This window comes from Anolis sagrei, chromosome 2 (genome assembly GCF_037176765.1).
Source record: "Anolis sagrei isolate rAnoSag1 chromosome 2, rAnoSag1.mat, whole genome shotgun sequence".
Taxonomy (NCBI): domain Eukaryota; kingdom Metazoa; phylum Chordata; class Lepidosauria; order Squamata; family Dactyloidae; genus Anolis; species Anolis sagrei.
This window is the reverse complement of record NC_090022.1, coordinates 57,715,317-57,731,171: the sequence shown is the minus strand read 5'-3', so window position 1 is coordinate 57,731,171 and position 15,855 is coordinate 57,715,317. Positions and strand designations below refer to the sequence as shown.

Sequence of the window (15,855 nt, the reverse complement as noted above, 5' to 3'; positions counted from 1 at the left end):
AAATAAAAACTCCACATACTTCTTAAGCAGCTTCCCATTTTGCTTTGGCTAAGAACTAAGATCGCATGATGCAGATCTAATGCGCACCCTGATTTTGGCAAGGCAATTTAGCCCAAACAGGCGAGTGTTAGATTTGAGTAAATAAGGTATGTTTGAGCATGATTTCTTCCTAAATAAGGAAACGCAATCTGCAAATGTTTGTAAAGAATTGAGTCTGGCTTTTGATAGTGCCCAGCAGTGTAAACAGAACTTGTGAAAATGTATTGTTTGCAGATTACTGACTTTTCAGCTCTCATATTTAAAACAGTAGGTAACTTCAAAGGCTCAATGGGTTAATTTTTGCCAACATTGTCATCATTCAATGAAACTGGATACTCAAATGCACAACATTTATAATGCAGAGCAGAACAAACTCTAAAACAAAGGGAAAAAGAAGACAGGAAAAATGAAAGAGAACTCTGCAAAGTCTTCAGTAGTGTAGCGGACACAGCATCTGCTACACATTTTGTACTTGATGGGAGCATCAACTCAAAGAAGCAGTTTTTAAAGCTCAAGAGATAACAGATTAACAGAAATGATTCACCATCCTTCAGAAGACAGCATGTTCAAAGTGACTGAAATTGCACAAATCAAACTATATTAATCATGATGCCATGCCATCTTTCGTTTAAAAGCACGACTGTAACTATCAATCAAATATCTAAAAAATGTGGAAAGCAACGGAACCTATCTTGTAAAATGTTGTTTCCTCACATTAATACCATGCTAGTTCCCCAAACTAATATCTCAGAGAAGATTACCACCACCACCACCACCACCACCACCACAACAACAACAACAATAATAATAGATTTATACCCAACTTTTTCTCTCTACAAGTAGACTCAAACTAGCTTATATTAAAAGCATTTCAATACAATTTTAAATCTACAAATATACAAACATTCAATCAGGAAATAAAAGGATTGTGAAAGCCTTTGTTGTGAGTTCATATGTTCTTTCAAAAGAAAATAAGTATCCAGAAAATTCTATGTCTAACTTGAAATTAGTTCAGTAGATTTCACATAGGAAGCTTCAAGCACAGTATTTCCAAAGATAACAAGGTAAATGAGTTTGAAGTACTGTACAGTCAGGAAACAGATTTTAGGACATGGTTTATATGAGTGAAGAAGGGCTTTTCCAACCAAAGCCATACTAAATTAAATGGTGTATAATATAGAAAACACACAGGTAAAACAGGAAAACTAGCACGTACACATATTCTGTTCCATTAAGAATGAAACACACATTATTTGGGCAGTTTGTACTTTATTACAATTTTAAACTGTTAGTACTCTCAAATCTGGACATCTTCAAGGGATTTAGATTTACAGCTTCAGAACACTTTTACAGGATTTTAGTCTTGATGATAAACCAGTTACACTGTACACAAGTTTAACTGCCCATCTTGATTTTTTGCCAAATTGAAAACAATTCAGAGGCTATTCAGATCTGTGTGTCCCAAGGTACAGAAAAAAACTCCTGTTTATTGAAAAAGAATCTGTCACACATTCATATTATCAGTTCCACAAACTTAAAATTCAAGGAGCATACACAAAGCTATACATCTGTATCATTTTATTAGGAATAAATCTGAATAGGTTATGAAGAAATTAATCCATTGAGTCTGAAGAATTTCCAAAATCTGTCTTCATGAAGATATGTTCACCGATAAACAGTTAAACTTTAGCAGAACTACTATACACTGGGTAAAACAGGCCGATACCAAAAAGCAACATGCAACAAAAAATACAATATAAAGAAAGACAATCTGCTGAATATTAAAAAATCTCAAGGAGCTTGTTTCATTCAGCACAGAAATATTTTACCAACCAGATTCAGCTGACACAAGGCAAAAGTGGGTCAGAAGAACCCAAGGGGTTAATAAAATGTTCCTCAGTGCAGAAGATCTGAATAGTGTTTTAGAGCATTTTCCCAACAAAGAATATTAGGAAGGGTTTTTTTTTAATAAGAGAAATAAATATGAATGGAATGCTAGATTAAATCAGCAGAGTGTCTCAAGGAATGAAATAATATCAGTAACTTAAAGACAGGGGAAAATCTTTTAAAACATACTTAATTTAATTGGGGCTCAAGAAGCATTCGAACAGATTTCCAAAGTCACAACTATATTCAGGCATTTAGGCTAACGGTAAAAGTAAAAATCAGAAGATACACTTTTTTCCAAATTAAGGAGTTTTTTTTAACCCAAGCTTATTGTTACCTTGGCAACATGTAGCTTGGTGAACAATAATTGGCAACAAAATAAGTCAAAATGCTGTAATATCCTGCCCAAACCAGTTCCAGATACTGTATAGTAACCAAGATGCAAACTAATTTTGATGTAACAAGCCTAGACCACTTATATCAAACATGTCCCTGGTGTGAAAGTCATCCAGTTTCAGCTAGCGTTTTGATAGCTCATTTGACAGCCAGTCAAGTCCCTCATACAGACCAGTTCCTTGTGTGGCGCAGGTAGCTTGAACATACCACTGTTGGGAAGGAGGAAGAGGATTATTAAATGTCATATTAATCATTATTTGAAAACACTGTCACCTGCTGAAGTGGTCATGCATAATGTAAGATATATTTCCAGACCACCCATTATATAACACAACTAAAAATGCCAGGATGAGAAAACATGCCTCCCCCCTAATAATAATAATAATAATAATAATAATAATAATAGTCTCCTCAGTCAAGAAAAAGATGGGCTCATTGAATATAGGGTTACACTCAGACAATTTCTGGTTGAGAATTAAAATAAAACAAACTTTAAGGATCCTGTCACATTGCAGCAAGGATCAGTGGCAAGAGAATGCAGCTGCTTAGACAAGAACAGGCAAGCATGATATTACTTCACCCTGGGATGAGCAACTATTCAAGCATCATGGGCCACACACAGCTCTCACCAGACTTTTGATGGGGGACAACCACCCACTGTATAAATCCACCTGTTTTTCTTTCAATGTTTTTACTTAAAATATGCCCCACCACCATAAGGGGGCAATTTTGTCATTTTCAAAGGTATGAGCTATGAATATATATATTGTATGTATGAGATCTTTCCTAGCTCTAAAACAGTTAAAACTTGATAAAATGGTCCCCAGCAAATCTGGAGATCAGGCTTTGATTCCTCGCTCAGTAATGAAAACCCACTAGGTGACTTTGGATGAGTCATACACTCTCAGCCCCTGAAAACCCAATGATAGGGTTGCCATAAGTCGAAACAGTCTTGAAAAGACAGAATGACAATAACAATCTTAGGGGAACAATTTTAATTTAAAGACTCAAATTTTTTTTGAAGGGGGGCATTCAGGGAGCACTTTTCTCACTCAAGCTTTGCATAAAGTAAATAAAATAGGGCCAAAGGAAGATGCTACTTCTAACAATTACCTACATTTATTTAAGGAAGTATTTTACATATTCAGCTATGTTTCTTCAGTCAGTCAAATGTAGCATAACAGTAATTACCCCCCCCCCCCCAAATGTATGAGCAGTACCAAAGGAGGTATTCATTTCCAAGTTTTCATGTCTAATGACTACAATATATGGGTTTGATCCAATAATACTGTGTTAGTGGACAGATATTTCTAATAGCAGTCCTCTTAACTCCCCAATAAGACACTATTACAAAGGTTCTCCAATGTTCACCAGCTGCTTTTCAGGACAAATGGGAAAGCACTACTTTTTTAAAAATCCATCTAATTAAATTAAGGATAAAGAACACATGGCTTCCCCATGCTTCTGGTCTGTAACTCCCATCCACAGCACTAGCTAGGCATGCTATGGCAGAAGAGAGTTGGCAGTTCAGTAGCATCTGAAAGGCCACACAAGCACTACCCATGCACTAAATACATCAGAATAAGAACACTAAATATGTTGTTCATTGAGAACTTGACAGAACATAGAAAATCTCAGTACTTACAGTTCTGTTACGCAGGGACTGAAGGCCTAGTTTATCTGTCATTTCACTGATTGCCATGGCATTTGGCAAGTCTTGTTTGTTTGCAAAGAGAAGCAGCACTGCATCTCTCAATTCATCTTCCTGAAGCTGAAAGAAGAAACCGTGTAAATTAAATCCTTCAGTTTACAGCTACTATCATAAAAACTACAAATTAGGAAAGTGATGGGCTGAACATACTTTTCTGCATTCCCCAAATAGTTTTCAGTAACTGAATTAGTTATCACCACTATACCTAAGCAGCTTGGACAAGAAAGAGCATGTTGAAGTACAGTGACAGCTGCAAGGGCTGTACTGAAGCCCAACAACAACAATTTAAAGAAGTATCATCTTACCGGTTCAAGGCACAGAACAGTGCAACTGAATATCTTGTATTTTGGTTTTCCTATTGTATTGCCCATTTTTGCAAATTTTCTCCATTTTACTAACTAGGCAGAATTCACCTAGCAAACATGTTAAAAAGAAGAGGCTTACCATTTTTTGCAGTTCTTCTGCAGCCTCCTGGATTCTTTCTCTATCGTTGCTATCTACCACAAAAATGAGACCCTGAAAAGTATTTATTGAAGAAGGTTGATCAGAAACAGATCTACAAGACTCTTGAAATAAATCCTAAAGTTGTCATTACCAAAATACAATAACTATATCTTAATCTGAAAACAATGGTTATAGCATGAACATATGTAAGAAAACGAAGTATTGTGACCCACTGTTGACTTCAAAGACTAAAGTTCCACTATAGAGGAGTTGGGAAGGCCATCAAGGTGAAAGCCACAGCTAACAAATTACAGCTTTCAGCAGAAAATAATATTGTTTTAACCTGAAGAATTTCTGCTACTATTTCATCCAAGCCAACATCAATGAAAATGGCACTATTTTAAAAAGGGATTCATCATGCTGTCATAGCGGGCTCAGAAAGGTGCTCACTAGAATAGCTCAGACAAAATATCATTCCTATCACACTATACAGTCCTACAGGTGACATTATGCTGGTTAAAAGAAAATACATTTTAAAAAGGTGGGGAGGAAATCTAGTGGGACTCTTTGTGGCTGTTTAGAGGATTGTCCACACCACACAGCCAAAGAGAATAGAGGAAGTACTTGTTTCACTTTCAGTTGCCCAAAATGATGCTCTGCTAATGATCCTGGGCAAATTACACTGCCTCAGCTTTAAAGGAAGGCAATGAAAACTTCCTCTGAATAATCTTGAGAACCAGTACAGTTTAGTTGTTATTAGACTAGAACTGGGAGATCAGGGGTCAAATCCCCACTCAGCTATGGAAATCTACTGTGTGTCCTTGGACAAGTCATGCTCTTTCAGATTCAGAAGAAGGTAACTGCAAATCTTCTCTGTATAAATCTTGCCAAGGAAACCCTGTGACAGGTTTGCCTAAAGTTGGAAACAACAACAGCCACCTTCTAGACTCCTGAGCTATACAGATTACTAGTGATTTTTTTCCCTTCCTAACACATCACAGGTTTTCAAGTGAACATCATCCTGTGTTTAGTGAAGCTCAAGTCATGTTTCCTATCACTTGTGTGTCAAAGTACCCAAAGTACTGTTTTACTGCTCAGGGATTCTTATTAAATCACAGTGGAAAGTAGTTATAGGGAAAAAATTAGCCTGTACCCTGGGGCCCCTTCTATACAGCTGTATAAAATCCAGATTATTTTCTTTGAACTGGATTATGTGGCAGTGTAGACTCAGATAATAAAGTTCAAAGCAGATAATGTAGATTATCTGCCTTGATATTCTGGATTATATGGCAGATGAGATAACCCACAAATTCACATCCTCAAATAGCTGGAAATTGAGAGGAACCATTAAACTCCAAGGATGTTGCATCCCAGTTGATTCTTCACTATTGTTAAAATATGCATTCTAACTAAAATATATCTTGAAAGGACAAAATAAATAAGATTCATAAATTCCAATCATAAAACTAAAGAGATGCTATTCATAACTTGTTCATAAATGATCCAGAATTAAGTGAGGTGGGTTAGAAAGAAAACAGTATGCAATGATCTCTACAAACAGAAGTCTTTGTGGTACAAATCTAGCACCAACCAACATATACAGAATGAATGCTTTAAATGAATAAAATAAATTATCTCTGAAAGTAGAGTTGATGGTAACAGTGGAGGCTTAATAGGGGTTACAACATTACATCAGCATACACTATTAGAGAGAGTTATATTTTGCTTGGCAAATGTCAGAGGACTTACCTGTGTGTTCTGAAAATAATGCCTCCAGAGTGGCCTAATTTTATCTTGACCACCAACATCCCAAACAGTGAAACAGATGTTTTTATACTCTACTGTTTCCACATTAAAACCTGGAGAGAAGGTAACAAGTAGTCATTACAAGAATACAGACTACTGAGCATTATATATTGTAACATAAGGTCAACCTTTATGTATGTATTCACTAGTGCCTAGATGTGTGAAAACTGAGGAGGGCATCTAAGTATCTATTGTGTCATATTAATCAAATGTATAGAAAACAACCATCTAGCCGTTACTGCTTGATCTGTTTATTTAGTCATGTTTAGATTTCTAAAAAGCCCAGGTAAAAGCTGAGCAACCTTTATCCAGAATTCCAAAATCTCAAACTGTTCAAAAAGTTGAATTCTCCTTTATTTTCTGGTAGTTCCGTGTTCAGAAATCTTGCTACATGCATAAAATTACTAAAAAAATCTCATAAAAATTACCTTCAAGCTATCTGTAGGAAGTATGCAAAAAATATAAATTTTGTTTTTAGACTTGGATGCAATTTCCAAGGTATCTCATTACATAAGTATTTCAAAATCCAAAGCACTTCTGGTCCTAGGCATTTCAGATAAGGAATACTCAACCTGTATGTATAAAACTATTAGGTTAACTAAGTTTTTGTTTGTATAAATATGTTGCTTTTGGTTTGTAGACCAATTCTGGTTTCTGTAGAATTCCTTTACTAGAGACTATCATTATAAACAGATGAATGTATGGTCTTGAAAAAAAAATCAAACTGATACTGTTATGAAAATCTATGTTGCATTCTAGACATACATATTGGAATACCAAGGCTATACATTGGTTTCAGGGTGGGCTCTTTTGTCATGGCTGCCCAAGGAAGCAACTCTTCCTCATTAAACTTTTGTGAGCTTCACCATACTACAGGGGAAGAAAGCTCTGATATCCTATTGTAAACATATTTTAGTCTGATCACACACATAAATTGGTACTGTTCAATTATCCAGATGGTGGCCACTAGGGGGTGCTAGAGAGAGAAAGAGAGAGAGAAAGGATTGTCCATTTTGTGGGGGAGGGACAGAGTTGAAGAAGGAAAACCATTCCCCCCATTTTCACTGGTTATGCCCCTCCCCCCTTCTCATATCATAAACGAGGATTGTTCCGCGACAGGGACATGGGTGGGTGGGGGGATAACAGGAAAGCAGGGGGGAATGGTTTTACTCCTTCAATCCACACTGCACCCTAATAAAATGGACCATCCTCCTTTCTGAAGCATCACCTTGTGGACTCTGCCTGGATAATAGAACAGTACCCATTACATTTTAAAAAGTTAATAAAATTGCTATTTTCAGAATAAAATTGACAATATAAAGTATCTTTATTTTCTTACCAATTGTAGGAATTGTAGTGACAATCTCTCCTAGCTTCAGCTTATACAGAATTGTGGTTTTTCCAGCAGCATCCAAACCAACTAGAAATATGAATTGAATTATTAGTTTAACAAATACAAACACTGGTCTTCAGAAAATACTTTTTGGAAATTTCAAATGATGGATTATGGTTTCATTGAGCAATGTTTGCTTTTCAGTTTTAAATCTACTCAAAAATTTTATTGTCATGGTGCTGTGTCTTCAAGCTGTTTCTGGTATCCCTAACGTGACTCTCTTTGCAAGATTTGTTCAGAGGGGGCTGTCTTTGCCTTCTAAGGTTGAGACTGTGATTTGCCCAAGGTCATCCAGCGGGTTCCTATGGCCAAGGGGGGACTCGAACTCTAGTATTAAGTCATAGTCCCACATTCAAACCACTACACCAAGCTCGCTTTTTTATTCTTATTTTAGAAAACATTAAAATGCAAATTCTGACCTAGAAAAAACAAACTTGAAGCTGTGTTATATATTTTAGCCACTGCATAAATTATGAAATACACTTTGGGATTGAAAACAAACTCATTAAATAAAAGTCCTATTAAAATAATGTATACTAGCAAGTGAAAACTTTAAAAACGCCAAGAATTTAGACCCCACTGAAGACAGCTTCAGTTGCTTGGATGATAAGACTATCTATATCCTGCAATATTACACAACATTAAAATTAGCTTTCTTTTTTTCTATTTCTGTATTTTAGAAATATTGGCAAACATCTGCACATAGCATTTAACAATGATAAATGTGGCTGGGATTCTGAGAATTGAAGGCTTTCCCTCCTTTCTACAGAATTTTGCACTTAACTCAATGTTAAACACCCCTCCTCCTCTTACTTCTCAGCCCCCCTAAAGTACATGAGATTGAGATATGGACCAAAAGTGGGTGGAAGAGCTTTGCAGAATCTACAGAGAAGCTTCTAATGGATACAAGGATCTTCAAGAAGGTGACTGGAAAATTCCCTTCAACTCAAGGTTCTCATCAGTCAGGTCTAAGACTTCAAGCTATTACAGCTTTTCATCAAGGAAAATACACGCCGCCGAAAAAAGTCCTTCCCTGCAGGACAGCAACACCTGCTTTAACCATGCCCCTGGACACAAAGCTATTCCAAGATATGGAAGGCTACCCAGGATCTGAATCTCAGGTGGGAACAAGAAAACAGTCAAGCTCTTTTGCTAAATAGTGATATTTAATATAGAGCGTGCTGCATCTGCACGTAAGGTTATGCATAACATACATACTAATCTGAGTGTGCCACTTATAGCATGCATTTGTTTTACTTTCCTGCTTTTTCAAGTTAATGATGTATTACGGATAGGGAGGCCAAGCCTCTGTATAAGTTTAATGAGCTGCCATATGCAAAGAAATCAAAAGTATTTCACTAACTTTGCTTTGTGTTTGGTCACTTTAGCCAAAGAGAACTTACAAAGGAGGATTTTAGAATACGATAGGGAAAATATATGCACATATGCAATCTAATCTTCATGTTCCTTGTACTATATTGTTACAGTTAAAAACAATGTCTTATAGCGTCTTAATGTTTGTCAGAGATCTGAAAATTCAAAGTGTCCTGAACATTAATGATGCAAAAACTAGATATGTTTGTTCTTAAAAAAAAAAAAAGCTAGTGAACTAATATGACAGTTTTACAACTAAAGATTAACTGTCAATTTAATAATTTAATTACTGATAGAATACAGATCAGATAGAATGTAGGTATAAAATGGAATAATGGTGGACAATTATGTCCTAAAACATGTCCTGTGGAAAAAAAATAAGTCTAGTTCCTGTCCTTTCAACGGGGCAGGTTTTAGCGTTCAAAGTGCATATCTAAGGAAACTGCAACACACTGTTGTATGGGCAAAGCTAGAACAAAGAAAGAAGGACCAAAAACAAAAAATACATTGACAAAATATGTTTTCAAAATAGTAGCCAAATGTGATTTTTATTAATAAAAAAAGCTACAGTTGGTCCTTGCCATTTGTGGGTTTAAAACTTGTGGATTTGATTAATATGTTCTCTCTATGAACACACTATGGTCAACTTCTGCTGAGGGTTAACCAGTGGTGATCTAGAAGACCTAAAGATTCCTAATGAGGTAAAAATAATAGATTTTTTAAATTTGTAGTTTTTCCACTTTCTCAGAGATGCTGGGTAAGCCTGCAAAAGTGAAGGGCTTACTCTATAGTCAAAACACCACTAAATACATTTTTCAATACAGGCAGAAAGTGGCAATCTGTTCTCTTTCAGAGTTAAAGAGAAAGGTAGCAATGCAGATACAATTGATTCCATAATCTGAAGTACCTTCAGGTCTCTTTCTGAAAATGTAACATGCCAAAAACCAATATTTTCTGTGTTTTTGAAGATATCCATGCCAGATTTTTCTGTCTTCCCTTAAATAATTCCACTTCACAAGTTATTTTTTAGCTGACACTATATTCTTTCATAGCTTCCAGAGATAAGGAGTTGCTCTTTCCCCCCTTTTTCTAGTGTGAAAATGGGGGAGGAAGAGCGAGAGAGACCCTAAATTGCATCTGAAAAGGGAGAATAGAGGAAGGTGAGAAAATGAGAAAGGCTACTTTAAGTTGCCTTCTTGCTTCTGACATCTACTCAGTTAATCCATTCAGAGCAAGCCTGCTGTCATCCAGGGACTTCTTGCCTGGGAGGTATTTGGCATGACTATAGTATTCTCAGGGTGAGTGACAGAGCCTGGAGTTAGCAACTAGTTATGAGTTCCAGAATAGCAGTGTAGAGAAAGGGGGACATTGGGGCCTTTGTGGGGAAAGCAGTGTTGCACATGGGGAATGTTACAAACTGAAGAGCAATGGAGAAAAATTAAAAATGATGTGGCAATGCCACTCTCCTTCAGCAAAGAATTAAACCTTTTCCTAGGGGTAAAGCCAAATCTAAAAGGCTTTAATATTTAATGTTTTGAAGACACTATCCTAGAAACATACAGAAAATTACAGAGCATACACTGATTTTCTGAAATTCTGCTTACATTAATAGCATTCGACTTCAAAACCTGACATTCAAGCTCCTCCATACACATCCCAATTTGTGAATTGAAGAAGTTGAATTCTTTCAGACATTCTGAAATGTGAAATTAGGGAAGAATGCAGGAATATTGGCAGTAACAGTCAAAAAGAAAATACATATTTGTGTTTTGTAAACAAAACATACATTTGTAATTACCATACATTTCAGGTATAGTCCAGTAGGACTATGAGTAGGAACTGCTTGATGAAGAAAAGATCCCTTGCACATTATGTAAAAGCAAAGTACAGTAAGCCTTTCACATTTGCTGGGGTTAAGGTCACAGGATCTCCATGAAAATGAAAAACAGCTAATGAAACATTGCTATTTTATTGTGCATCTTGTCTATTGGTATTATATAAATCCCAATAAATATAATTTTTAAATGTCACTCTTTTTTATCTGAAAGAACACCTTTCTAAGAATCTATAGGTCCTCCATCATGACCCTGTGGTCAACTTCCTCTGGAAGCTGAGCACGGAATTGCACTGGAGGAACTAGAGATTCCTTGAGAGAACATTGTTAATCAAATCCACAAATGTCAAAACCACGAATGTGGAGGGATGACTGTATTAAGAAAAATCAGGGCTGCTTTTCAAAAGATATGCCTAGACTAATAAATACCAGAAAACGAGATAACACTTAGCATAGGTGGGGGATGGCCAAGCGTACGAGACATTTCCAGTTTCAAAATCAGAGCTGTGACTTCACAGGGTCACTGATTCAGCAACTCCGAATACACATGCTCCATTAAATTAACTGCCCTAGAGAAACTGCATTCAAACCAACGGTATTTCTGAACAGACACTGTGTAATTAGGGCAAAACCCTGAGCCAACATTCAAATACTATCAGCAGCTCACAGTCAACATATTTCGGTGACTTCCATTGTTGATTTGGGTAGCACTGACCTCAAAATAAATACAATAAAAAGTAGTTTTTGCATCTAATGTCAAAATAGCCCATCCACTCCTAACATTAGACACTCTCTGCACTTAAAGCCCTGACAATCGCATTCATGGTATGAAGGAACGTGGGTCTCTGCACAGCACAGATGGAGTTGGGAGGGATGAGAGGCATATAAATTCCAGGTGCATCTTCTACACGGAATTATTGCAGTTTGACACCACTTTTAACTGCCATGGCTCAATGCTATGAAATAATGCTATGGAACAAGAAAAAATATTTATTTATTTATTTATTTACTTTGCTTATATACCGCTGTTCTCAGCCCAGGGGCGACTCACAGCGGTGTACAACATAGGAACAACAAAATCCAAGACATAGTATAAAAACAATTCTGGCCCCAGAGTGGCCGTTGGTGTTGGGGGAGGGGCGCTGATGTCACAGGGGACAAGATGGCAATGTCCTCCTGGCTGAGATATAGCTTTTATCCTAGAGCTATAACTATATTGAACGCCATGGTTTTGCACTGATGTGGCATTGCAGTGGTGGTTGAAGTGAGGAGGGATAGGTGTGTTCTTTTTGTGATGTGTGCTGAAGAAAGCATTTAATTTCGTTGTACAATGACAATACAGTTATTTTAATTCTAATTCAAGTTATAGTTTGGTGAGGCAAACTACCAAACAGCCTTCCATTTGGCAGAGAAGGCTAAATAAAGACTTTATGAAAACTGCATAGAAAAAAACACCTAGAGGACCAAAGTTTGCCCATGCCTGATGTAGACACACCTAAAGTCCACCAGTCTTGTTAAAAGAAAACTCCTCTCTACATTTTCCATTGAAATGGTAAGCCTTGAATATTGAGTTGGGAAAGGTGGGATAAAAACAAAGCATATGAACACATAGAAATATTACTATCATTGATTCAATCCTGGTGGACAAAATTAACAATAATCACTTAATTTATTGAAGAGGTATATTTTTATACAATTTTAAACATCTAATTGTATTATCTATGATGCCTAACTGATCGATTTATACTTTTTAAACCAAAGTCATGTAATCTGTTTTAATTGTATGTTTAAATGTTTTAATTTTTATGATTGTACATGGCATTGACTGTTTGCCATTTTCATCCTAGAAGCTGCCCTGAGTCCAGGGAGAGAGGGAGGTTTCAAAATAAAGTTTATTATGATTATTACACTATAACTCGCTTTACCCTCTTGACTGGGAAAGAAGACTTCTGTGTGTAAAAAAAAGGGGGGAGGGGGGTAAGGCACCAATAAACAGTGTTTAATGCGTTGTCAAAGACTTTCATGGCCAGAATCACTGGGTGGCTGTGAGTTTTCCGGGTTGTATGGCCATGTTCCAGAAGCATTCTCTCCTGACATTTCACCCATATCTATGGCAGGCATCCTCAGAGGTTTTGAGGTCTGTTAGAAACTAGGCAAGTGAGGTTTATATATCTGTGGAATGTCCAGAGTGGGAGAAAGAATTCTTGTCTGCTTAGGTAAGTGCAAATGTTGCAACAGGTCACTTTGATGAGCACCGAATAGCCTTTCACCTTCAAAGCCTGGCTGCTTTCTACCTGGAGGAATCCTTTGTTGGGAGGTGTTAGCTGACCCTGATAAAGTTATTCTCATTCTGTGTTGTCTAAAGCTTTCATGGCTGGGATCACTGGGTTGCTGTGAGTTTTCCAGGCTGAATGACCATGTTCCAGATTCTAATTCTAATGCAAGGTTTGGTGAGGCAAACAGGGTCAGCTAAAACCTCCCAACAAAGGATCCCCCAGGCAGCAATCAGCCAGGCTTTCATTTATTTATCCTATTTATACCCCGCTTTTCTCTGCCCCGAAGATGACTCAAGACAGCTTACATACGGTTAATTATTCAATGTTTTAAAACACAAACAATTCCAAAGTATTATTAAAATTAATACATATTAAACAATTAAAAACATTACATCCCATATTACAATCACGCCATCCATAATCGTAGTCCAAGTCATTGCATGTATTCCAAATCTATTATTGTACTGAACTATTCTTTGAAAGCCTGATCCCACAGTCAAGTTTTTACTTGAAATTCCATAGCCGAGAGGCCACCACTGAGAAGGTCCTGTGTCCCATCCCCACTAGTCGCGCTTGCGAGGGAGGTGGGACCGAGAGCAGGGCCTCCCCAGATGATCTTAATCTCTGAGGTGGATCATAGGAAGACTTTGAGTCCCCCTAGGGGTGAGAAAAGCAGTATACAAACACTGTAAATAAATAAAATAATAAGACTAAGATCTTCTGGGGAGGCCCTGCTCTCGGTCCCGCCACTGTCACAAGCGCCTCAAGCAGACAAGAGTTCTTCCTCCCACCCTGGACATTATTCCACAGATACATAAAATTCATTTGCCTAGCTTCCAACACAACTTCTGAGGATGCCTACCACAGATGTGGTGAACTGCCAAGAGAGAATACTTCTGTAACATGGCCACACAGCCCGGAAAACTCACAGCAACTCAGTCCAAATATTGTCAGGTTTAGAGTTTGCAAGGAAAATCGCTCTGTGTTCCAATGTGCTTTGAAACCCAATAGAAGCATAAGGGTTCTTTCTCCCCTCCTAAAGCTTTTGATTTGAGGCTGGCGAAGAGTAACAATCACTTTCCCACGGTAACAGCAGGTCGGGGTGGGATATGTAGAAATGCCACAAAATCAAGGAGGAGCAGCCAATCCTTTGTATGCCAATTTAGGGATAAATCCTAGAAGTGAACTCAGAGGCACCCAAACAGCGTTTATATATTTAAATCTAGCATTTCAACACCCAGAAGGAGCCTCCAGTGGCTCAGTGGGTTAAACCCCTGTGCCAGCAGGACTGAAGACCGACAGATCACAGGTTCGAATCTGGAAAAAGTGCAGATGAGCTCCCTCATAGTGGTTCTCAACCTGGGGTCCCCAGATGATTTTGGCCTACAATTCCCAGAAATCCCAGCCAGTTTACCAGCTGTTAGGCTTTCTGGGAGTTGAAGGCCAAAAACATCTGGGGACCCCAGGTTGAGAACCACTACTTCAGCTCCTGCTCCTCATGAGGGGAGGTGAGAGAAGCCTCCCACAAGGATGGTAACACATCAAAAACACTCGGGCGTCCCCTGGGCAATGCCCATGCAGACAGCTAATTCTCTCACACCAGAAGCGACTTGCAGTTTCTCAAGTTGCTCCTGACACGACAAAAAAAATCACCCAGAAGAAGACTTGTGTGTGTGTGTGTCAGGGGGCAAATAAACGTGCTTTTCAAAATACCATTCCAAAACCCACAACAACCCAGGAGGGGGGAGGGTTTGTGGCTCCGAAGGCTGCGACCCAAAGCGCCACGGCTGGCTTGAAAACACAGGAAGCCCAGCAGTAGCAGCAGCAGCGCAGGGAGCACGAACCACATCCTGGAGGCCTCCCGCGAAGGAAGGAGGGAAGGAAGGACGGAGGGAGGCCCAGAGGAAAGAATGCGCCGCCGCCTCTGAAGGCCCTGAAAGCCGCAGACCCTCTCCCTCGGCCTCCCTTCCCTTCGGGCGGCAGAGGCCTAGTCCTGCGGCCTTGGAGAAGGTGAGAAGGGGGGGGGGCGAGGAAAGAAAGAAAGAAGCCCCCCTTTCCTCTCCCTCCCTCGCGCCTCTGTTTGCCTGCCTGTATCTAGACTCGCGTGAGGCCCTCACCCATGAGGATGCGCATCTGCTTCTTGCCGAAGAGGCGCGAGAAGAGCGAGGAGATGGTGAGGCCCATGGCGGCGGCGGCGCAGAAGGAGGAGGAGGGGGAAGGCGAAGGCGGCGGGCTTGGGCCTCAGTTCCTCCTGCTGCTGCGGCTGCTGCTGCTTCCTCTTGTCGACGTCGCCCTCTTCCTCCTCTCGGCCTTTCGCTGAGGGAAGGAGGAAGGAAGGAAGGAGGGAAGGAAGGAAGGCAGGCTGCTGGTCTCCTCTCTCCGCTCTCCTCTCTCCGCTCGCTCGCTCTGCCACGTCACAGCCGCCCCGGCTCCAACGCGGACCAAATCGCGTCACGCCCGCCACATCCTCACCGCGGCGCCGCCCTCGCCCAGCAAAGCAGGCAGGAAGACTACCGCTCCCGGCAAGCCAAGCGGCGGCGCGCTCCTTGAGAGCTGAAGGGTTCGCTTCGCCAGGCACGACGGGAAATGGAGTCCCGAAGACTGAGAGCAAAGGGAGGGGCTCGGCCTTCTGGGAAGTGTAGTCGGCGCTCCCTTCCCCTCCCCCTCCTTTCGCTGTGCTGCCTTTGGACGACTT

The 15,855-nt window shown here is 39.3% G+C and overlaps 1 protein-coding gene across 1 annotated transcript; it reads right to left on the bottom strand.

The window, feature by feature from the left end:
• Positions 1–1,288: 1,288 nt before the first annotated feature.
• On the bottom strand, positions 1,289–15,649 carry LOC132769290 (ADP-ribosylation factor 4). The gene is made up of 6 exons (XM_060766100.2): positions 15,278–15,649; positions 7,623–7,703; positions 6,227–6,336; positions 4,478–4,549; positions 3,968–4,093; positions 1,289–2,531 (listed from the first exon to the last, which is right to left on the bottom strand). Exons 1-6 carry the CDS (start codon positions 15,342–15,344, stop codon positions 2,445–2,447), a joined length of 543 nt encoding a protein of 180 aa, XP_060622083.1. The 5' UTR covers positions 15,345–15,649; the 3' UTR covers positions 1,289–2,444.
• Between the last annotated feature and the right edge of the window lie 206 nt (positions 15,650–15,855).